At 54.2% G+C, this 23,569-nt stretch overlaps 1 protein-coding gene across 2 annotated transcripts in view; it reads left to right on the top strand.

Annotated features, from left to right (window-relative positions):
* The window catches only part of LOC147086560 (Golgi phosphoprotein 3-like), a 46,194-nt gene that overhangs the window by 5,103 nt on the left and 17,522 nt on the right, over positions 1–23,569 (top strand). For both annotated transcript variants that reach the window (XM_085978680.1, XM_085978681.1), the window contains exons 2-3: positions 19,470–19,601; positions 21,480–21,594. In XM_085978680.1, coding sequence (XP_085834806.1) covers positions 19,470–19,601; positions 21,480–21,594 — 247 coding nt within the window. The remainder of the gene's footprint in view (positions 1–19,469; positions 19,602–21,479; positions 21,595–23,569) is intronic.

Below are 23,569 nucleotides of genomic sequence, written 5' to 3'. Positions count from 1 at the left end.
CTTTACCCAGAGAGTGGTGAGAATGTGGAACTCGCTACCACAGGGAGTGGTTGAGGCGAAGAGCGTCGATGCATTTAAGGGGAAGCTGGATAAACACATGAGGGAGAAAGGAATAGAAGGATATGTTAAATAACAACAGAAAACGCTGGAAAAACTCAGCAGGACAGGCAGCACCTGTGGAGAGAGAAACCGAGTTAACGTTATGTGTATTATATGTATACGTATCTTTCGATTAGGCACTCTACAGCCCTCTGGACTCAACATAGAGTTCAACAATTTCAGACCATAACCTCGGCCTCTATCATATCGGGGAAAATCGATTTGCCGGCACCTAAATAACCAGAAACCTCTGTTAACCGGCAAAATTCAGGAGTAGGTTCAGGTAAGTTTTACTTCATATTAGTGGCCGTTCCTGGACCTGTGGCCGTGTAACCGGGGTTCCTGCACCTGTTGCTAAGCAACAGGGACGCTCGGTCTGTGGCCGGAGTTGCTGCAGCTGTTGCTAAGCAACAGGGAAGCCTGGATCTGTTGCTGTGTACGGAGCTCTCGTACCTTTTTACTGTACCTCTCTGTAATCCGGACTTTTTGATAAACCGGCACCACGCCGGTCCCAGATAATAGAGTTTCCTGTATATATCTGCCAGCACAATTCACACCCCATCTAGAGCCAGCCTTTGTTCCTTGACCTGTTTCATTACCACCTCCTCTCGCCTTGAATATCTCTTAATGTCTCTTTAACCTCTCCTGCTTTCTCTCCTATCACTGACCTTCCCTTTTTGTTCTTTCATCCCCCTCCCCCTTTTCCCAGCCCCTAAACCTGCTTTCCATTTCCTGCTTTTTTTCTCAGTTCTGACGAAAGGTCTTCGACCCGAAACGTTGACCCTGTTTCTCTCTCCGCGGATGATGCCCCCTGGCCTGCTGAGTTTTCCCAGCGTATTCTGTTGTTATATGGTGATGTGGTGAGATGAAGAGGGGTGGGAGGAGGCTGGTGTGGAACTTAAACATGAGCAGGTGGGCTGTGTCCAAATTCTATGCAAATTCAAAAGTGCTTTTGCATTTATTTTATATTTAAATAGATCGTGAGTAGATAAAATATCTTTAAAAAAAATATATAGACATCAAGGAAAAATGAATATTTTTGTATCCATTTTATTCATCTGCATGTTCGAGGGGGGTCTGTTCTGTTTGGGAGTTTGTCCCAAATTATTATTTGCCCCACCATCCCACTCCTCCCGCATTTCAGGTTAGAAAGAAGTAACTTAAAGACTCGCATTTCTCCAGCACCTTTCACAACCTCAGGACGTCCCAAAGCGCTTTACTGCCAATGAAGTACTTTTTGAAGTGTAGTCTCCTGCTCTTCTTCCAATAGTGGCCGTGGGATCTTTACGTCGACCTGAGAGGGCAGACGGGGCCTTGGTTTAATGTCTCATCCAAAAGTCGGCCCCTCCGACGGTGCGGCGCTCCCTCGGTACCGCCCCTCCGACGGTGCGGCGCTCCCTCGGTACCGCCCCTCCGACGGTGCGGCGCTCCCTCGGTACCGCCCCTCCGACGGTGCGGCGCTCCCTCGGTACCGCCCCTCCGACGGTGCGGCGCTCCCTCGGTACCGCCCCTCCGACGGTGCGGCGCTCCCTCGGTACCGCCCCTCCGACGGTGCGGCGCTCCCTCGGTACCGCCCCTCCGACGGTGCGGCGCTCCCTCGGTACCGCCCCTCCGACGGTGCGGCGCTCCCTCGGTACCGCCCCTCCGACGGTGCGGCGCTCCCTCGGTACCGCCCCTCCGACGGTGCGGCGCTCCCTCGGTACCGCCCTGGGAGTGTTGACCTGGATTATGGGCTCGAATCTCTGGAGTGGGACTCGAACCCACGACCTTCTGACTGAAATAGCGAGAGTGCTTGAGCCACGACTGACCGAACCAGTTAAATCTGCATCTTCTGCAGTTTCCCTGAACCCTGTCGTCGAACCTCCGCTCTCTTCCCCTCCACACCTCCTATTTCTTGAAGGCGTCGTTGCTGTGTGCTTTCAAATACCCCTCCGTGGCCTCGCTCCCCTCCCTGTCTCTCTAACATCCCCCAGTCCTACAACCCTCTGACCTCAGGATGTCCCAAAGCTCTTTACAGCCAATGACATATGATGGCCTCGTCCCCCTCTCCCTATCTCTGTAACCTCCTCCAGCTCTGCAACCCTCCGAGATCTCGGCGCTCCTCCAATTCTGGCCTCTTGAGCATCCCCCGATTTCCATTGCTCCACCTTTGGTGGCTGTGCCTTCAGCCGCCTGGGCCCCGAGCTCTGGAATTCCCTCCCTAAACCTCCCCACCTCTCTCTTCCTTTTAAGCCACTGCTTAAAACCGACCTCTTTGACCAAGCTTTTGGTCACCTGGCCTCATACAAGAAACTTCGCGATATCCGGCATCGACGGGACCGAGCTGCTGCCGATCTATCAAAACTTCCGGATAGACCAGCGCTAATGTTGTCGGATACGGAGGTTTTCATCTCCGTATCTGACAACAAACACGGCTGCTTAGCAACAGCTTGTAAACACTCGGCCCGTACCTTGGAAGCGTCTCTGAAGCTGTTGCTAAGCTACAGAGATGCTTTCCAGAGCCTGAATGCTTTTTTAAAAAAAATGCTGGGAGAAGAAAAAAAACCTAACCAAAACGGCTGCTGATTTCTGCCGTTAGATCGAGGTTTACGGACATACAACCTCCGGATAAACCAAAGTTTCCTGTATCTCCTTCTGTGACCCGGTGTCAAATGATGTCTGATTGCGCGCCTGTGAAGCACCTTGGGACGTTTTACTACATTAACAGCGCTGTATAAATGCACGTTGTGTTTTTCGACCCTCTCCTGAGACCCGGTCAAGCAGGAAATGCTGAAAATAATAAACTGGAGGTCAGATGTTTGCAGGAGTGAGGCGTTTGGTGGGGGGGGAGAGAGGACAGTCGCAGTGAGAGTGAGCTCGATTCACTCTCCGGGGCTCGCAAAGTAGAATCCTAGAAATTTTACGGCCGGCCGACAAAGTGATATGGCAGATGCAGTATAATGTGGATAAATGCGAGGTTATCCGCTTTGGTGGCAAAAACAGGAAGGCAGGTTATTATCTGAACGGTAATAGATTGGGTGAAGGGGAAGTGCAACGAGACCTGGGTGTCCTTGTGCACCAGTCGCTGAAGGTAAGCATGCAGGTGCAGCAGGCGGCTAAGAAGGCAAATGGTATGTTGGCCATCGTAGCGAGAGGGTTCGAGTACAGGAACAAGGATGTCTTGCTGCAGTTGTACAGGGCCTTGGTGAAACCACACCTTGAGTATTGTGTGCAGTTTTGGTCGCCTTATCTGAGGAAGGATGTTCTTGCCATGGAGGGAGTGCAGCGAAGATTCACCAGGCTGATACCTGGGATGGCAGGAATGGCGTATGAGGAGAGATTGGGTCGATTGGGCTTATACTCACTGGAGTTTAGAAGAATGAGAGGGGATCTCATTGAAACTTATAAAATTCTAACAGGACTAGACAGACTAGATGCAGGAAGGATGTTCCCGATGGTCGGGGAGTCCAGAACCAGGGGTCACAGTCTAAGGATAAGGGGTAAGCCATTTAGGACAGAGATGAGGAGGAATTTCTTCACCCAGAGAGTGGTGAACCTGTGGAATTCTCTACCACAGAAGGCGGTGGAGGCCAATTCATTAAATATATTCAAGAAAGAGTTGGATATATTTCTTGAGGCTAAGGGGATCAAGGGATATGGGGAGAAAGCAGGGACAGGGTACTGAATTTGGATGATCAGCCATGATCTCATTGAATGGCGGAGCAGGCTAGAGGGGCCGAATGGCCGACTCCTGCCCCCATCGTCTGTTTCTAATCCCACTTTCCAGCTCTTGGTCCATAGCCCTGGAGGTTACGGCACTTCAAGTGCATATCCAAGTACTTTTTAAATGTGATGAGGGTTTCTGCCTCGACCACCCTTTCAGGCAGTGAGTTCCAGACCCCCACCACCCTCTGGGTGGAAAAAGTTCTCCTCAACTCCCCTCTAATCCTTCTCCCAATTACTTTCAATCTCTGCCCCCCTGGTTATTGACCCCTCTGTTAAGGGAAATAAGTCCTTCCTATCCGCTCTATCCAGGCCCCCTCATAATTTTATGCACCTCAATTAAATCTCCTCTCCGCCTCCTCTGTTCCAAAGAAAACAACCCCAGCCTCTCCAATCTTTCCTCATCGCTAAAATTCTCCCGTCCTGGGGAGCAACATCCTGGTAAATCTCCTCTGTACCCTCTCCAGTGCGACCACCTTTTCCCTGCAATGTGGCGAGCAGAACTGCACGCCGTGCTCGAGCTGTGGCCTCACTCGTGTTTTATACCGTTCGAGCAACAGAGGCCCCCGAGCAGGCCGCATTGGGGCAAATAAACGTTACCCTCTTAAACATGGCGGGGGGCAAACGCCACTGAGAAGCTGGAACCACCTGCTTCCTGTAAGCAGATGCCTTCTCGGCCTCTCCTGGCCGTAGGTATGCCTGTAATTCTCCCCAGGAAGGTGTACACACACTGCTTTAACTATCCGCTTCTGCTTACCCAGCGAGTTGGCCCTACCCTCGGTTGCCGTGGCAACTGTCTGGCCCGGTTCCCAGGCTGTGTTTTCCAAAACCGCCCCATACCCTTCGAGGGGGGCCAAGTTCTGAACGAGGCTTAAATTTCAAGGAAAGAAAAAAAAAAAGAAAGGTTTGACCTCGATTGCAGGCGTGCTGTTTACTTATGAAAAGCGCCCAGAATTCGCTGAGAGTCTCCTTGGCTCAGCAGGTAATGCTCTCGCCTCCTTGAGTCTGAAGGTCGGGGGTTCAAGTCCCGCTCCAGGACTTGAGAGCTCCTGAATCGAGACCGCAGTCCAGTGCCGCATTGCCGGAGGTGCCATCTTTCGGATGAGACATTAAACCGAGGTCCCGTCTGCCCTCTCAGGTGGACGTAAAAGATCCCACGGCCACTATTGGAAGAAGAGCAGGGGGAGTTCTCCCCGGTGTCCTGGGCCAATATTTATCCCACAACCAACATCACTAAAAATAATTAACTGGTCATTGGTGCTGTATAACACGGGTACAGTACTGGTGGGTACAGGCCTGTCACTGTATAACACTGGGGTACAGTACTGGTGGGTACAGGTCTGTTGCTGTATAACACTGGGGTACAGTACTGGTGGGTACAGGTCTGTTGCTGTATAACACTGGGGTACAGTACTGGTGGGTACAGGTCTGTCACTGTATAACACGGGTACAGTACTGGTGGGTACAGGTCTGTCACTGTATAACACTCGGGTACAGTACTGGTGGGTACAGGTCTGTTGCTGTATAACACTGGGGTACAGTACTGGTGGGTACAGGTCTGTCACTGTATAACACTGGGGTACAGTACTGGTGGGTACAGGTCTGTTGCTGTACAACACTGGGGTACAGTACTGGTGGGTTCAGGTCTGTCACTGTATAACACTGGGGTACAGTACTGGTGGGTACAGGTCTGTCACTGTATAACACTGGGGTACAGTACTGGTGGGTACAGGTCTGTCACTAACACTGGGGTACAATACTGGTGGGTACAGGTCTGTCACTGTATAACACTAGGGTACAGTACTGGTGGGTACAGGTCTGTCTCTGTATAACACGGGTACAGTACTGGTGGGTACAGGTCTGTCACTGTATAACACTGGGATACAGTACTGGTGGGTACAGGTCTGTCACTGTATAACACTAGGGTACACTACTGGTGGGTACAGGTCTGTCTCTGTATAACACGGGTACAGTACTGGTGGGTACAGGTCTGTCACTGTATAACACTGGAGTACACTACTGGTGGGTACAGGTCTGTCTCTGTATAACACGGGTACAGTACTGGTGGGTACAGGTCTGTCACTGTATAACACTGGACTACACTACTGGTGGGTACAGGTCTGTCTCTGTATAACACGGGTACAGTACTGGTGGGTACAGGTCTGTCACTGTATAACACTGGGGTACAGTACTGGTGGGTACAGGTCTGTCACTGTATAACACTAGGGTACAGTACTGGTGGGTACAGGTCTGTTACTATAACACGGGTACAGTACTGGTGGGTACAGGTCTGTCGCTGTATAACACTGGGGTACAGTGCTGGTGGGTACAGGTCTGTCACTGTATAACACTGGGGTACAGTACTGGTGGGTACAGGTCTGTCAGTGCTGGTGGGTACAGGTCTGTCACTATAACACGGGTACAGTACTGGTGGGTACAGGTCTGTCGCTGTATAACACTGGGGTACAGTGCTGGTGGGTACAGGTCTGTCACTGTATAACACTGGGGTACAGTACTGGTGGGTACAGGTCTGTCACTGTGTAACACTGGGGTACAGTACTGGTGGGATCAGGTCTGTCGCTGTATAACACTGGGGTACAGTGCTGTTGGGTACAGGTCTGTCACTGTATAACACTGGGGTACAGTACTGGTGGGTACAGGTCTGTCACTGTGTAACACTGGGGTACAGTACTGGTGGGTACAGGTCTGTCACTGTATAACACTGCGGTACAGTACTGGTGGGTACAGGTCTGTCGCTGTATAACACTGGGGTACAGTACTGGTGGGTACAGGTCTGTCACTGTATAACACTGGGGTACAGTGCTGGTGGGTACAGGTCTGTCGCTGTATAACACTGGGGTACAGTGCTGGTGGGTACAGGTCTGTCACTGTATAACACTGGGGTACAGTACTGGTGGGTACAGGTCTGTCACTATAACACTGGGGTACAGGTCTGTCACTGTATAACACTGGGGTACAGTACAGGTGGGTACAGGTCTGTCGCTGTATAACACTGGGGTACAGTACTGGTGGGTACAGGTCTGTCAGTGTATAACACTGGGATACAGTACTGGTGGGTACAGGTCTGTCACTGTATAACACTGGGGTACAGTACTGGTGGGTACAGGCCTGTCGCTGTATAACACTGGGTTACAGTACTGGTGGGTACAGGTCTGTCGCTGTATAACACTGGGTTACAGTACTGGTGGGTACAGGTCTGTCACTGTATAACTCTGGGGTACAGTACTGGTGGGTACAGGTCTGTCACTGTATAACACTGGGGTACAGTACTGGTGGGTACAGGTCTGTCGCTGTATAACACTGGGGTACAGTACTGGTGGGTACAGGCCTGTCGCTGTATAACACTGGGTTACAGTACTGGTGGGTACAGGTCTGTCACTGTATAACACTGGGGTACAGTACTGGTGGGTACAGGTCTGTCACTGTATAACACTGGGGTACAGTACTGGTGGGATCAGGTCTGTCACTGTATAACACTGGGGTACAGTACTGGTGGGTACAGGTCTGTCACTATAACACGGGTACAGTACTGGTGGGTACAGGTCTGTCACTGTATAACACTGGGGTACAGTACTGGTGGGTACAGGTCTGTCACTGTGTAACACTGGGGTACAGTACTGGTGGGTACAGGCCTGTCACTGTATAACACTGGGGTACAGTACTGGTGGGTACAGGCCTGTCACTGTATAACACTGGGGTACAGTACAGGTGGGTACAGGTCTGTCACTGTATAACACTGGGGTACAGTACTGGTTGGTTCAGGTCTGTCACTGTATAACTGGGGTACAGTACTGGTGGGTACAGGTCTGTCACTGTATAACACTGGGGTACAGTACTGGTGGGTACAGGCCTGTCACTGTATAACACTGGGGTACAGTACTGGTGGGTACAGGCCTGTCACTGTATAACACTGGGGTACAGTACTGGTGGGTACAGGTCTGTCACTGTATAACACTGGGGTACAGTACTGGTGGGTACAGGCCTGTCACTGTATAACACTGGGGTACAGTACTGGTGGGTACAGGCCTGTCACTGTATAACACTGGGGTACAGTACTGGTGGGTACAGGCCTGTCACTGTATAACACTGGGGTACAGTACTGGTGGGTACAGGTCTGTCACTGTATAACACTGGGGTACAGTACTGGTGGGTACAGGTCTGTCACTGTATAACACTGGGGTACAGTACTGGTGGGTACAGGCCTGTCACTGTATAACACTGGGGTACAGTACCGGTGGGTACAGGCCTGTCACTGTATAACACTGGGGTACAGTACCGGTGGGTACAGGTCTGTCACTGTATAACACTGGGGTACAGTGCTGGTGGGTACAGGTCTGTCACTGTATAACACTGGGGTACAGTACTGGTGGGTACAGGTCTGTCACTGTATAACACTGGGGTACAGTACTGGTGGGTACAGGTCTGTCACTGTATAACACTGGGGTACAGGTCTGTCACTGTATAACACTGGGGTACAGTACTGGTGGGTACAGGTCTGCCACTGTATAACACTGGGGTACAGTACTGGTGGGTACAGGTCTGTCACTGTATAACACTGGGGTACAGTTCTGTCACTGTATAACACTGGGGTACAGTACTGGTGGGTACAGGTCTGCCACTGTATAACACTGGGGTACAGTACTGGTGGGTACAGGTCTGTCACTGTATAACACTGGGGTACAGTACTGGTGGGTACAGGTCTGTCACTGTATAACACTGGGGTACAGTACTGGTGGGTACAGGCCTGTCACTGTATAACACGGGTACAGTACTGGTGGGTACAGGTCTGTGACTGTATAACACTGGGGTACAGTACTGGTGGGTACAGGTCTATCGCTGTATATAACTGGGATACAGTACTGGTGGGTACAGGTCTGTCACTATAACACTGGGGTACAGTACTGGTGGGTACAGGTCTGTCACTGTATAACACTGGGGTACAGTACTGGTGGGTACAGGTCTGTCACTGTATAACACTGGGGTACAGTACTGGTGGGTACAGGCCTGTCACTGTATAACACTGGGATATCGTTCCCCAAAGACTGGATGCTGGGGGTTAGTTGGAGTGTTCAAGACCAAGAGGGATAGCTTGTTATTCGGTAAAGGGTGTTCAGGAATATGGTGCAGATGTGGGGAAAATGGGGTTGAGCTGCCGGCCAGCCATGCTCTAATTAAATGGCAGAACTGGCTGGCGGGGCTGAATGGCCCTGTAGCCATGTTTCTTGGAGTGTGCTAAATGCGTATGTGGTTACAAAGTGCATCGAAAGGGTTAACTCCAAAAGAGCCCTCTACTTCCTTATTCTGTCTGGTTACCTGGTAATGAATTAATTGCAGAGCACATCGAGCAAGTTGTTTGCTCGGCCCACTGTTGTGCCATTCTAATGACTAGTTCCTGGTGGCAAACTGTCCAGCAACGGCTGAATCCGGGTGCTCTGGGGAACCGCCAAGCTGCAAAGGGGACCCACGTAGCAAAAAATGATGATTGTTTTTAAAAAAAAACACCTTTTTAATTGGCACAATTTCAAAATGTGCAGATGACACAAAACTTGGAAGTGTAGTGAACAGTGAGGAGGATAGTGAGACTTCAAGAGGACAGAGACAGGCTGGTGGAATGGGCGGACATGTAGCAGATGAAATTTAACACAGAAAAGTGTGACGTGCTGCATTTTGTAGGGAGGACGAGGAGAGGCAATATAAACTGAAGGGTACAATTCTAAAGCGGGTGCATGAACAGAGAGACCTGGGGGTATATGTGCACAAATGTTGAAGGTGGCAGGGCAGGTTGAGAAAGCAGTTAAAAAAGCTTACGGGATCCTGGGCTTCATAAATAGAGGTACAGAGCACAAAAGCAAGGGAGTTATGATGAACCTGTATAAAACACTGGTTCGGCCTCAACTGGAGTATTGTGTCCAATTCTGGGCACCGCACTTTAGGAAGGATGTGAAGGCCTTGGAGAGGGTGCAGAAGAGATTGACCAGAATGGTTCCAGGGATGAGGGACTTCAGTTACGTGGATAGACTGGAGAAGCTGGGGTTGTTCTCCTTGGAGCAGAGAAGGTTGAGAGGAGATTTGATCGAAGTGTTCAAAATCATGAGGGGCCTGGACAGAGTAGATGGGGAGAAACTGTTCCCATTGGCGGAAGGGTCGAGAACCAGAGGACACAGATTTAAGGTGATTGGCAGAAGAACCAAAGGCGACGTGAGGGAAAACTATTTTACGCAGCGAGTGGTTAGGATCTGGAATGCGCTACCTGAAAGGGTGGTGGAGGCAGACTCGATCGTGGCTTTCAAAAGGGAGTTGGATAAGTACCTGAAGGAAGACAATTTGCAGGGTTACGGGGAAAGGGCGGGGGAGTGGGACGAGCTGAAGTGTTCTTGCAGAGAGCTGGCACGGGCCGAATGGCCTCCTTCTGTGCTCTAACCATTCTATGATTCTATAATATTCCCCCCCCCCCCCCCACCCCGAAATCTCTCGAAGTCGCTGGTGCTCGATGGGAGACCAGTCTTGCATCTCCGTGCCCGAGTTGACTCTCGCTGTGTGCCAGGGCTGAGCCGCTGCATTCCGCCACATGTCATTAAATAATCGGGCTGAGTTCCTTTTTGCGAGAGCTGCTGACGATAGGAGCTGCTGAAGGCCGCCAAAGGATAGCGCCTGCTTCCCGTCACCAGCTGCTCCGACCAGCTGAACCAGCCGGTCAGGTTTCTCCGCAGTTCCACCGATAACAAGGCTTCGGGGCCACACCCAGTCACCAGTTCTTGCAGCCAGGGACTTAAGAGTACTTGAAATAACAACAGTAAACGCTGGGAAAAGCTGAGCAGGCCCGGGCAACATCCGTGGAGAGAGAAACAGAGTTAACGTTTCAGGTCGAAGACCCTTCGTCAGAACTGGGAAAAAAAGCAGGAAATGAAACAGATTAAAAAGCAGGTTTTAGGGGCTGGGAAAGGGGGGAGGGGATGTGAGAACAAAAGGGGGAAGGTCTGTGATAGGATGGAAGGCAGGAGAAGTAAAGAGACATTGAGAGATATTCAAGGCGGGAGGAGGTGGTAATGGGGCAGGTTAAGACACAAAGGATGGCTCTAGATGAAGTGTGAATTGCGCCGGCGGAATGAAGGACAGCTGCCAAGTGGGAGAGAACACAAACAAAAAGTGTGGATAAAAAATATATATAACTATGATAGGGGCCGAGGTTAGGGTCTGAAATTGTTGAACTCGATGTTGAGCCCTGAAGGCTGTAAAGTGCCTAATCGAAAGATGAGGTGCTGTTCCTCGAGCTTACGCTGGGTTTCCGTGGAACAATGCAAGAGGCCGCGGACGGTGAGGTCCGAGTGGGAATGGGGCGGTGAATTAAAATGACAGGCCACCGGAAGCTCGGGGTCACCCTTACGGACTGAACGGAGGTGTTCCGCAAAGCGGTCGCCCAATCTGCGTTTGGTCTCCCCAATGTAGAGGAGACCACATCGTGAGCAACGAATACAGTATACTGGATTGCAAGACGTACAAGTAAATCGCTGTTTCACCTGGAAGGGGTGTTTGGGGCCCTGGATAGTGGGAAGGGGGGAGGTATAGGGGCAGGTGTTGCATTTCCTGTGCTTGCACGGGACGGTGCCGGGCGAAGGGGTGCTAGGGGTAATAGATGAGTGGACCAGGGTGTCGCGGAGGGAGCGGTCCCTTCGGAATGCTGAAAGGGGAGGTGAGGGGAAGATGCGTTTGGTGGTGGGATCACATTGGGAGGTGGCGGAAATGGCGGAGGATGATCCGTTGAATGTGGAGGCTGGTGGGGTGAAAGGTGAGGACAAGGGGAACCCTGTCGTGGTTCTGGGAGGGAGGGGCAGGGGTGAGGGCAGAAATGCGGGAGATAGAACGGATATGGTCGAGGTTTTTTTTATATAAGAGTACTTGCCTTAGTTGGGTGCGACGAAGGTTCACTAGATCAATCCCTGGGATGGGGGGATTGTCCTATGAGGAGAGATTGAGTAGATTGGGCCGATACTCTCTGGAGTTTAGAAGAATGAGAGGTGATCTCATTGAAACGTATAAGATTTTGAGGGGGATTGGCTGGAGAGTCTAGAACCAGGGGTCACAGTCTCAGGATAAGGGGTCGGCCATTGAGGACTGAGATGAGGAGGAATTTCTTCACTCAGAGGGCGGTGAATCTTTGGAATTCTCTGCCCCAGAGGGCTGTGGAGGCTCAGTCGTTGAGTATATTCAAGGCTGAGATCGATAGATTTTTGGACTTTAGGGGAATTGAGGGATCGGGCGGGAAAGTGGAGTTGAGGTCGAAGATCAGCCATGATCTTATTAAATGGCGGAGCAGGCTCAAGGGACCGCATGGCCGACTCCTGCTCCTATTTATTATGTTCTTAGTACTGTGCACAGTGCTGGTCTTTGTTGCAAAATAAAAGGCACTGGAGAAGGTGCAGAAAGGATTCACAAGGCTGATACCAGGACTGAGTGGCTGGAATGATCAAGAAAGACTTGAGACCGGGTCTCTCTCTCTCTAGAGAACAGAAGGCCGAAAGGTGACCTGATGGCGGTCTTTAAAGTTATGAAAGGGTTTGATCTCTGCGCTCTTCCAATTCCGGCCTCTTGCGCATCCCCGCATTTCATCACTCCACCATTGGCGGCCGTGCCTTCAGCTGAACTAGGCTCTAACCTCTGGAATTCCCTCCCTAAACCCCTCCTGAAGATTACATCGGATATACAGCACAGAAACAGGCCATTCGGCCCAACCAGTCCGTGCCGGTGTTTATGCTCCACTCGAGCATCCTCCCGTCTTTCCTCATCTAACTCTATCAATGTAACCCTCTATTCCCTTCTCCCTCATATGCTTGTTCAGCTTCCCCTTAAATGCATCTATACTGTTCGCTTCAACCACTCCCTGTGGTAGCGAGTTCCACATTCTCACCACTCTCTGGGTAAAGAAGTTTCTCCTGAATTCCCAATTGGATTTCTTGGTGACTATCTTCTATTGATGGCCTCTAGTTCTGGTCTTCCCCACAAGTGGAAACATTCTCTCTGTATCCAGTCTATCAAAACCTTTCATCATTTTAAAGACCTCTATTAGGTCACCCCTCAGCCTTTTTTCAAGAGAAAAGAGACCCAGCCTGTTCATCCTTTCCTGATATGTATACCCTCGCATTTCTGGTATCATCCTTGTAAATCTTCTCTGCACCCTCTCCAGTGCCTCTATATCCTTTTTATAATATGGCGACCAGAACTGTGCGCAGTGCTCCAAGTGTGGTCTAACCAAGGTTCGATACAGGTTTAGCATAACTTCCCTACTTTTCAATTCTATCCCTCTAGAAATAAACCCGAGTGCTCGGTTTGCTTTTTTCATGGTCTTGCTAACCTGTGTCGCAACTTTCAGTGATTTGTGTATTTGTACTCGGAGATCCCTTTGTTCCTCTACCCCACCTAGACTCGCACCCTCCAAGTAATAAGTGACCTCCCTATTCTTCCGACCAAAATGTAATACCTCACATTTATCTGTGTTGAACTTCATTTGCCAATTATATGCTCATTCCGCAAGTTTATTAATGTTCTCCTGTAACTTGTTGCAGTCCTCCTCCGTATTGGTAGCATCCGCAAATTTAGAAATTGTGTTTTTGATTTCAAAGTCTAAATTGTTAATGTAAATTGTGAACCGCAGTGATCCTTGTGGAACACCACTACCCACCTGCTGCCACTGTGAATAGCTACCCTTTACCCCCACTCTCTGCTTTCAGTCCTGAAGCCAGCCAGCAATCCATCCTGCTAGTTGTCCCCTGACTCCGCATTCTCTGACCTTGTTCATCACTATTATGGGTTACCTTACCGAAGGCCTTCTGAAAATCTAGATAAATTACATCTACTGCATTACCATGGCCCATGCCGGTGTTTCTGCTCCACACCAGCCTCCTCCCACCCCTCTTCATCTCACCCTATCACCGTATCCTTCTATTCCTTTCTCCCTTGTGTGTTTATCCAGCTTCCCCTTAAGTGCATCTATGCGATTCACCTCATGCACTCCGTGTGGACCGGGAGCCAATGTAGGTCAGCGAGCACGGAGAGGGCGATGGGTGAACAGGACTTGGTGCGAGTTAGGATACGGGCCAGCAGTTTGCCATATATTGTGCACACAAAATAAAATGAGACATGCAATTGGAACCGAAAACCAGTTAGCCTAATTAAGATTGTAGGTTCAAGTCCCCACTCCAGAGACTTGAGTCCATAATATAGGCCGACATTCCCAGTGCAGTACTGAGGGAGCGCCGCACTGTCTGAGGGCCAGTACTGGGGGTGCGCCGCACTGTCGGAGGGGCAGTACTGAGGGAGCGCCGCACTGTCGGAGGGGCAGTACTGAGGGAGCGCCGCACTGTCGGAGGGGCGGTACTGAGGGTGCGCCGCACTGTCGGAGGGGCAGTACTGAGGGAGCGCCGCACTGTCGGAGGGGCAGTACTGAGGGAGCGCCGCACTGTCGGAGGGGCAGTACTGAGGGAGCGCCGCACTGTCGGAGGGGCAGTACTGAGGGAGCGCCGCACTGTCGGAGGGGCAGTACTGAGGGAGCGCCGCACTGTCGGAGGGGCGGTACTGAGGGAGCGCCGCACTGTCGGAGGGGCAGTACTGAGGGTGCGCCGCACTGTCGGAGGGGCGGTACTGAGGGAGCGCCGCACTGTCGGAGGGGCAGTACTGAGGGTGCGCCGCACTGTCGGAGGGGCGGTACTGAGGGAGCGCCGCACTGTCGGAGGGGCAGTACTGAGGGAGCGCCGCACTGTCGGAGGGGCGGTACTGAGGGAGCGCCGCACTGTCGGAGGGGCAGTACTGAGGGAGCGCCGCACTGTCGGAGGGGCAGTACTGAGGGAGCGCCGCACTGTCGGAGGGGCAGTACTGAGGGAGCGCCGCAGTGTCGGAGGGGCAGTACTGAGGGAGCGCCGCACTGTCGGAGGGTCAGCACTGAGGGTGCGCCGCACTGTCGGAGGGGCAGTACTGAGGGAGTGTCGGAGGGGCGGTACTGAGGGAGCGCCGCACTGTCGGAGGGGCGGTACTGAGGGTGCGCCGCACTGTCGGAGGGGCGGTACTGAGGGAGCGCCGCACTGTCGGAGGGGCAGTACTGAGGGTGCGCCGCACTGTCGGAGGGGCAGTACTGAGGGAGCGCCGCACTGTCGGAGGGGCGGTACTGAGGGAGCGCTGCACTGTTGGAGGTGCCGTCTTTCGGATGAGACGTTAAACCGAGGCCCCGTCTGCCCTCTCAGGTGGATGTAAAAGATCCCACGGCCACTATTGGAAGAAGAGCAGGGGGGAGTTCTCCCCGGTGTCCTGGGGCCAATATTTATCCCTCAACCAACATCACTAAAAACAGATGATCTGGTCATTTGTCACATTGCTGTTTGTGGGAGCTTGCTGTGCACAAATTAGCTGCCGCGTTTCCTACATTACAACAGTGACCACACTTCAAAAAAAGTACTTCATTGGCTGTGAAGCGCCTTGGGACGCCCTGAGGTTGTGAAAGGTGTGATAGAAATGCAGGTTCTTTCCCTCTCGCTCGCGCTCTCTCGCTACCTCTCTCATTCTTGCAAGAATGTGGTAACTGGTGACGTTAACCACACCCGCTGTGTCGAAGCGAGTAGACTGAGGGCATCGACCAGCTTGCGGCCCTTCGCTGCTTGTGATGTGGGCTGGGCCCCGCCGATCTCTGAACGAGCGGGACCTTTGTGCACACCTCTGTGCTTTCATCACAGCAATACCAACAACTGGCTTGATCAAATCTGTTTGCTTTTGGCTCTTAAATGGGTAGCGAAGCACAGTAAAAGGGCTCACACCCACACAGTAGGCGTTTAGCAAATATTTAATGAGCACACATTTAAAGTTCACTCCAAAGGAATTTAAAGGGGAGGCGGGGTTAAGATTTGTAACATATAGAGACCGAGAAATGGTCCATTCGGTTCATATAAATAATCCCCTTTTATGATCCTCACCTGCTTTAACCTTGCCAATAATTATATCCAGCTCACCTTTTAGTACAAAAACCTTGGCCGACGCTCCCAGTGCCAGTACTGAGGGAGCGCCGCACTGTCGGAGGGGCAGTACTGAGGGAGCGTCGCACTGTCGGAGGGGCAGTACCGAGGGAGCGCCGCACTGTCGGAGGGGCAGTACCGAGGGAGCGTCGCACTGTCGGAGGGGGCGGTACCGAGGGAGCGTCGCACTGTCGGAGGGGGCGGTACTGAGGGAGCGCCGCACTGTCGGAGGGGCGGTACCGATGGAGCGCCGCACTGTCGGAGGGGCGGTACCGATGGAGCGCCGCACTGTCGGAGGGGCGGTACCGAGGGAGCGCCGCACTGTCGGAGGGGCGGTACCGAGGGAGCGCCGCACTGTCGGAGGGGCGGTACCGAGGGAGCGCCGCACTGTCGGAGGTGCCGTCTTTCAGATGAGACATTAAACTGAGGCCCCGTCTGCCCCCTCAGGTGGATGTAAAAGATCCCACGGCCACTATTGGAAGAAGAGCAGGGGGAGTTCTCCCTGGTGTCCTGGGGCCAATATTTATCCCTCAACCAACATCACTAAAAAACAGATGATCTGGTCATTATCACATTGCTGTTTGTGGGAGCTTGCTGTGCGCAAATTGGCTGCCGTGTTTCCTACATTACAACAGTGACTACACTCCAAAAAAAGTACTTCATTGGTTGTAAAGCGCTTTGGGACGACCTGAGGTGGTGAAAGGTGCTGGAGAAATGCAAGTCTGTCTTTTTCTGAGCAGAGACGTTTCTCTTTGTAGCCAGCGGTCAGGAGTATACCCAGTAACTTCCCTGTACGTGGGTGAGTGACGAGGCTTGTGTCAGCATGGTTCAGTTGGTAACACGCCTCCTCCACTGAGTCAGAGTTTGTTGCTTCGAGCCCCACCTCGGTGCCGCTCCGAGGGAGCGCCGCACCGTCGGAGGCCTCTTGGCTGAGACATTAAACTGAGGCCCCATCTGCCTGTTTGCATTGGTGTGCAAGATGCCATGGCGCGATTTGGAAGAAGAGCGGGGGACTTCTCCCCGGAGTCCTGGCCAACATGCGTCCCTCAACCAACGCTACCAGAAATGCATTAATTAGTCATTCATAAGAACATAAGTATTCGGAGCAGGAGTTGGCCATTCGGCCCCTCGAGCCTGCTCCGCCATTCAGTAAGATCATGGCTGATCTTTGACCTCAACTCCACTTTCCCGCCCTATCCTAGAGTCCCAAAAATCAATCGATCTCGGATATACTCAACGACTGAGCCGCCACAGCCCTGTAGGACAGAGAATTCCACAGGTTCACCACTCTCTGGGTGAAGAAATTCCTCCTCATCTCAGTCCTAAATGGCCGACCCCTTATCCTTAGACTGTGACCCCTGGTTCTGGACTCCCCGGCCATCGGGAACATCCTTCCTGCATCTAGTCCGTCCAGTCCTGTTAGAATTTTATAAGTTTCAATGAGATCCCCTCTCATTCTTCTGAACTCCAGCGAGTATAAGCCCAATCGACTCAATCTCCCCTCATACGTCATTCCTGCCATCACAGGTATCAGTCTGGTGAATCTTCGCTGCACTCCCTCCATGGCAAGAACATCCTTCCTCAGATAAGGCGACCAAAACTGCACACAATACTCAAGGTGTGGTCTCACCAAGGCCCTGTACAGTGCGGCGCTCCCTCGGTACCGCCCCTCCGACAGTGTGGCGCTACCGCCCCTCCGACAGTGCGGCGCTCCCTCGCTACCGCCCCTCCGACAGTGCGGCGCTCCCTCGCTACCGCCCCTCCGACAGTGCGGCGCTCCCTCGCTACCGCCCCTCCGACAGTGCGGCGCTCCCTCGCTACCGCCCCTCCGACAGTGCGGCGCTCCCTCGCTACCGCCCCTCCGACAGTGCGGCGCTCCCTCGCTACCCGCCCCTCCGACAGTGCGGCGCTCCCTCGCTACCGCCCCTCCGACAGTGCGGCGCTCCCTCGCTACCGCCCCTCCGACAGTGCGGCGCTCCCTCGGTACCGCCCCTCCGACAGTGCGGCGCTCCCTCGGTACCGCCCCTCCGACAGTGCGGCGCTCCCTCGCTACCGCCCCTCCGACAGTGCGGCGCTCCCTCGCTACCGCCCCCTCCGACAGTGCGGCGCTCCCTCGGTACCGCCCCTCCGACAGTGCGGCGCTCCCTCGCTACCGCCCCTCCGACAGTGCGGCGCTCCCTCGGTACCGCCCCTCCGACAGTGCGGCGCTCCCTCGGTACCGCCCCTCCGACAGTGCGGCGCTCCCTCGGTACCGCCCCCTCCGACAGTGCGGCGCTCCCTCGGTACCGCCCCTCCGACAGTGCGGCGCTCCCTCGGTACCGCCCCTCCGACAGTGCGGCGCTCCCTCGGTACCGCCCCTCCGACAGTGCGGCGCTCCCTCGGTACCGCCCCTCCGACAGTGCGGCGCTCCCTCGGTACCGCCCCTCCGACAGTGCGGCGCTCCCTCGGTACCGCCCCTCCGACAGTGCGGCGCTCCCTCGGTACCGCCCCTCCGACAGTGCGGCGCTCCCTCGGTACCGCCCCCTCCGACAGTGCGGCGCTCCCTCGCTACCGCCCCTCCGACAGTGCGGCGCTCCCTCGCTACCGCCCCTCCGACAGTGCGGCGCTCCCTCGCTACCGCCCCTCCGACAGTGCGGCGATCCCTCGGTACCGCCCCTCCGACAGTGCGGCGATCCCTCGGTACCGCCCCTCCGACAGTGCGGCGATCCCTCGGTACCGCCCCTCCGACAGTGCGGCGATCCCTCGGTACCGCCCCTCCGACAGTGCGGCGATCCCTCGGTACCGCCCCTCCGACAGTGCGGCGATCCCTCGGTACCGCCCCTCCGACAGTGCGGCGATCCCTCGGTACCGCCCCTCCGACAGTGCGGCGATCCCTCGGTACCGCCCCTCCGACAGTGCGGCGATCCCTCGGTACCGCCCCTCCGACAGTGCGGCGATCCCTCGGTACCGCCCCTCCGACAGTGCGGCGATCCCTCGGTACCGCCCCTCCGACAGTGCGGCGATCCCTCGGTACCGCCCCTCCGACAGTGCGGCGATCCCTCGGTACCGCCCCTCCGACAGTGCGGCGCTCCCTCAGTACTGGCAGTGGGAGTGTCGGCCTAGATTTCCGTGCTCAAGTCTCTGGAGTGGGACTCGAACCCACGACCTCCTGACTCGGAGGGGAGAGTCAGTGCTACCCGCTGAGCCATGGCTGCCACATCAATTGTATGCAAAGTACGTTGGAGATGTCGTGACATGAAAGGTGCTTTATAAATGCTTCTGTGTTTATCATCTTTTGCCTGAAGCATGGTGAAAGTGTTTTGCAATCCTCTCTGCAAGTGCATTATCTCAAATGAGTTGTGATCTGGAACGCGCAGCCTGAAAGGGCGGTGGAAGCAGATTCAATAGTGACTTTCAAAAGGGGAATTGGATAAATGCTTGACGGGGAAAAATTCACAGGGCTGTGGGGAAAGAGCGAGGGGGGAGTGGGACTAATTGGAGAGCTCGTTCAAAGAGCCGGCACAGGCACGGTGGGCCGAATGGCCTCCTTCCGTGCTGTGAGATTCTATAAAGTGACCCAGCACCACCTTCACTCTCGCTTCTCTTTTTTTCTCCTGTCTGTGTGTGCTGGTTTCTGCGACTGATTCCGTTCTCTCTCTGTGAACTCCCTCGTAGGGCTACACCTCGTTCTGGAATGACTGCATCTCTGCAGGGCTGCGAGGGTGCATCCTGGTGGAGCTGGCACTGAGGGGCCGGATACAGCTGGAGCCGGCCACCATGCGCCGGAAGAGCCTGCTCAATCGGAAGGTGGGTCTCTGCGGGCGGGGTGCGGCCGGGGTACGCAGGGCGGCCTCTGAACGTGGGGGTGGGAGACCCGGCGTGAGGGCTGAGTTGGGGGGGGGTGTTAGCAGGGGAGGGAAGGGCTCAACGCAAACCTTCAAGTTCCCCTCCCAAGTCGCACACTATCCTGACTTAGAAATATATCGGCCGATCCTTCATCGTCGCTGGGTCAAAATCCTGGAACTCCCTCCCTAACAGCACTGTGGGAGCACCTTCACCACACGGACTGCAGCGGTTCAAGGCGGCGGCTCACCACCACCTTCTCAAGGGGTATTAGGGATGGCCAATAAATGCCAGCCTTGCCAGCGACGCCCACAACCCAGGAACGAATTAAAACAAGTATTCGGCCAGGTGACCAAAAGCTTGGTCAAAGAGGTCGGTTTTAAGGAGCGTCTTAAAGGAGGAGAGAGAGGCGGAGAGGTTTAGGGAGGGAATTCCAGAGCTCGGGGGCCCAGGCGGCTGAAGGCACGGCCGCCAATGGTGGAGCGATGGAAATCGGGGGATGCTCAAGAGGGCAGAATTGGAGGAGCGCAGAGATCTCGGAGGGTTGTGGGGCTGGAGGAGGTGACAGAGATAGGGAGGGGGGCGAGGGCCATGGAGGGATTTGAAAACAAGGATGTGAATTTTAAAATCGTGTTGCCGCCGGACTGGGAGCCAATGTAAGTCAGCGAGCGCAGGGGAGGGTGATGGGTGAACGGGACTCGGCGAGAGTTCGGACCCGGGGAGGCGGTGGGCAGCAGAGTTTGGGATGAGCTGAAGTTTACCGAGGGAGTCGCGAGCGCAGTTGCCGACTCTCGTACGATCCGGGCCTGCGATATAAACGAAGGTCCTGTCAGGGTTAAGTGGCGATCAGCTGCTTCTGACAGGCCAGGCAGGGCCTGGAGCTGACAGCTCTCAAGAAATTACAACCCAACGTTTCCTTGACTCTGTATGACTGAGCAGGAGGGGCAGATTCCAGTTGACTTTGTTGACTGATGGTTCACAATTGTTTTTAATTTATTGATTTCTGTGATGTGGGCGTCGCTGGCAAGGCCGGCATTTATTGCCCATCCCCTAGTCACCCTTGAGAAGGTGGTGGTGAGCCGCCGCCTTGAACCGCTGCAGTCCGTGTGGTGAAGGTGCTCCCACAGTGCTGTTAGGGAGGGAGTTCCAGGATTTTGACCCAGCGACGATGAAGGAACGGCTGATATATTTCCAAGTCAGGATGATGTGTGACTCGGAGGGGAACTTGGGAGGTGGTGGTGTTCCCATGCGCCTGCTGCCCTTGTCCTTCTAGGTGGAAGAGGTCACGGGTTTGGGCGGTGCTGTCGCAGAAGCCTCGGTTAGTCTTCACGCTGGAGCCTCGTGAGTGGTATCTGGCTGTTCAGCTGTGGAGTGCATCACAGCGGAGCCCGCTCCTGATGTCCCCATTTTGTGAGGGGGCGGGAGGGTGGTCACTGGGCAGAAATAAGGAACACGAGCCACGGCGATCATCTGCATTAGGTGATCCCAGGCAAGGAGTGTGGTCTGGTTACCCGGCCATTAGCGCTAGTTACGATGCCTGTCTTCACCTGGGGCGCCCTCCCAGCAGGAATCGCGGGGGGGGTGGGGGTGAGAGGCCTGGATAATTTCCACCCCCCCCACTTCCTCAAGCGGGGTACTGAGGCCAACTCCAGCCCTGGCTTGGGAATCAGCTACCTCAGTGGGAACTGGGTGGCCCAGTCGCAACCGCGCGCTTCAGCGCCAAGCCGGGAGCGCGCCCGCCAACCGAGCTGTCCACTCGGACTTTTACGGTGAATAGATCGCGGATGAAAGTGATTCCCTCCTCCGCCCCCCCACCCCGCTCCCGACCTCTTGTTGTTCCAGGTTCTCTTCAAGTCTGAGGCCCCGACCGGCGACGTCCTCCTGGATGAAGCCCTGAAGCACATCAAAGCCACTGAGCCTACCGAGACCGTCCAGAACTGGATTGAGCTGCTCACAGGTAAAGGATGCCGACGCCAAACCGCGGGGGGGGGTTTCGGGCAGCGGGGGTTCGGGCAGTGCGGCGCGACGGGAGGGGCTGGGCTGACGAACTGGGTTTCACGTCATCCTGTGCGTTCCCTCCAGTGTGGGAGTAGATACTGATCGGGCTGTGTTTCCTTCGACGTCCGCGATTGTTCAGGCGCGTGAGACCGGCTGTGGCGTAAAACAAGAAAGACTCACATTTCTACAACGCCTTTCACGATCACCGGACGTCCCAAAGCGCTTCACAGCCAATGAAGTACTTTTTTTGAACTGCGGTCACTGTTGTAATGTGGGAAACGCAGCAGCCAATTTGCGCACAGCAAGCTCCCACAAACAGCAATGTGATAATGACCAGATCATCTGTTTTTAGTGATGTTGGTTGAGGGATAAATATTGGCCCCGGGACACCGGGGAGAACTCCCCCTGCTCTTCTTCCAATAGTGGCCGTGGGATCTTTTACATCCACCCGAGAGGGCAGACAGGGCCTCGGTTTAACGTCTCATCCGAAAGACGGCACCTCCGACAGTGCGGCGCTCCCTCAGTACTGCCCCTCCGACAGTGCAGAGCTCCCTCAGTACCGCCCCTCCGACAGTGCGGCGCTCCCTCGGCACCGCCCCTCCGACAGTGCGGCGCTCCCTCAGTACCGCCCCTCCGACAGTGCGACGCTCCCTCAGTACCGCCCCTCCGACAGTGTGGTGCTCCCTTGGCACTGCAATGCGAGTGTCAACCTAGATTTCTGTGCTCAAGTCTCTGGAGTGGGACTTGAACCCACGACCTTCTGACTCAGAGGAGAGAGAGACAGACAGAGCGTTACCCACTGAGCCACAGCTGACAGTGCTGCTGTTGACGTTGACATAATGTCAATGCCACCATGGTGTAAAGAGCCTTTCTGTGCTGTCCCAACGCTGTGACATAGTTGACTGCACCATCCTGCTCCAACTCCTCCTATGTTGTCCAGCTGCCCTTGCCTGGTTCCACGCTTGCCTAGGCAGAGAATCTCCTGCAATGGCTTCTCTTCCTGCTCCCGCACCATTGCCTCGAGTTCCCCCACCTCCCCCCCCCCCCCCCCCAAAGAGTCTATCCTTGGCCCCCTCCTATTTCTCACCTACATGCTGCCCCTAGGGCGACATCATCCGAAAATACAATGTCGGGCTCCACATGTACGCCGACGACACCCAGCTCTACCTCGCCACCACCTCTCCCGACCCCTCCACCGCCTCTTGGTAGAGCGCTTGTCTGATGTCCAGTCCTGGATTCGCTGACGTTTCCTCCAATTAAACACTGAGAAGACCCTCATGGAACTCTGCGTTCCTCTAACTGTGGCCTCTTGTCCGTCCCCCGATTTCCATCGCTCCACCATTGGCGGCCGTGCCTTCAGCCGCCTGGGCCCCGAGCTCTGGAATTCCCTCCCTAAACCTCTCCGCCTCTCTCTCTCCTCCTTTAAGACGCTCCTTAAATCCGACCTCTGTGACCCCTGTCCTAATATCTCCTTATGTAGCTCAGTGTCAACTTTTGTGTGATAACGCTCCTGTGAAGTGCCTTGGGACATTTTACTACGTTAAAGGCGCTATATAAATGCAAGTTGATCTTGTGTAAGGAAGCAGCTTCACATTATGAGTACTGTGCACAGCTCTGGTCTGGGTAGACCACACTTGGAGCACTGTGCACAGTTCTGGTCTCCATATACCTTGGGTAGACCACACTTGGAGCACTGTGCACAGCTCTGGTCTCCATATACCTTGGGTAGACCACATTTGGAGCACTGTGCGCAGCTCTGGTCTCCATATACCTTGGGCAGACCATACTTGGAGCACTGTGCACAGCTCTGGTCTCCATATACCTTGGGTAGACCACATTTGGAGCACTGTGCACAGTTCTGGTCTCCATATACTTTGGGTAAACCACACTTGGAGCACTGTGCACAGTTCTGGTCTCCATATACCTTGGGTAGA

The sequence above is a fragment of the Somniosus microcephalus genome, unplaced genomic scaffold (assembly GCF_052327205.1).
Source record: "Somniosus microcephalus isolate GS21.2 unplaced genomic scaffold, FLI_Smic_1.0 unresolved_chr7, whole genome shotgun sequence".
Taxonomy (NCBI): domain Eukaryota; kingdom Metazoa; phylum Chordata; class Chondrichthyes; order Squaliformes; family Somniosidae; genus Somniosus; species Somniosus microcephalus.
This window is presented reverse-complemented; position numbering and strand designations above follow the sequence as displayed.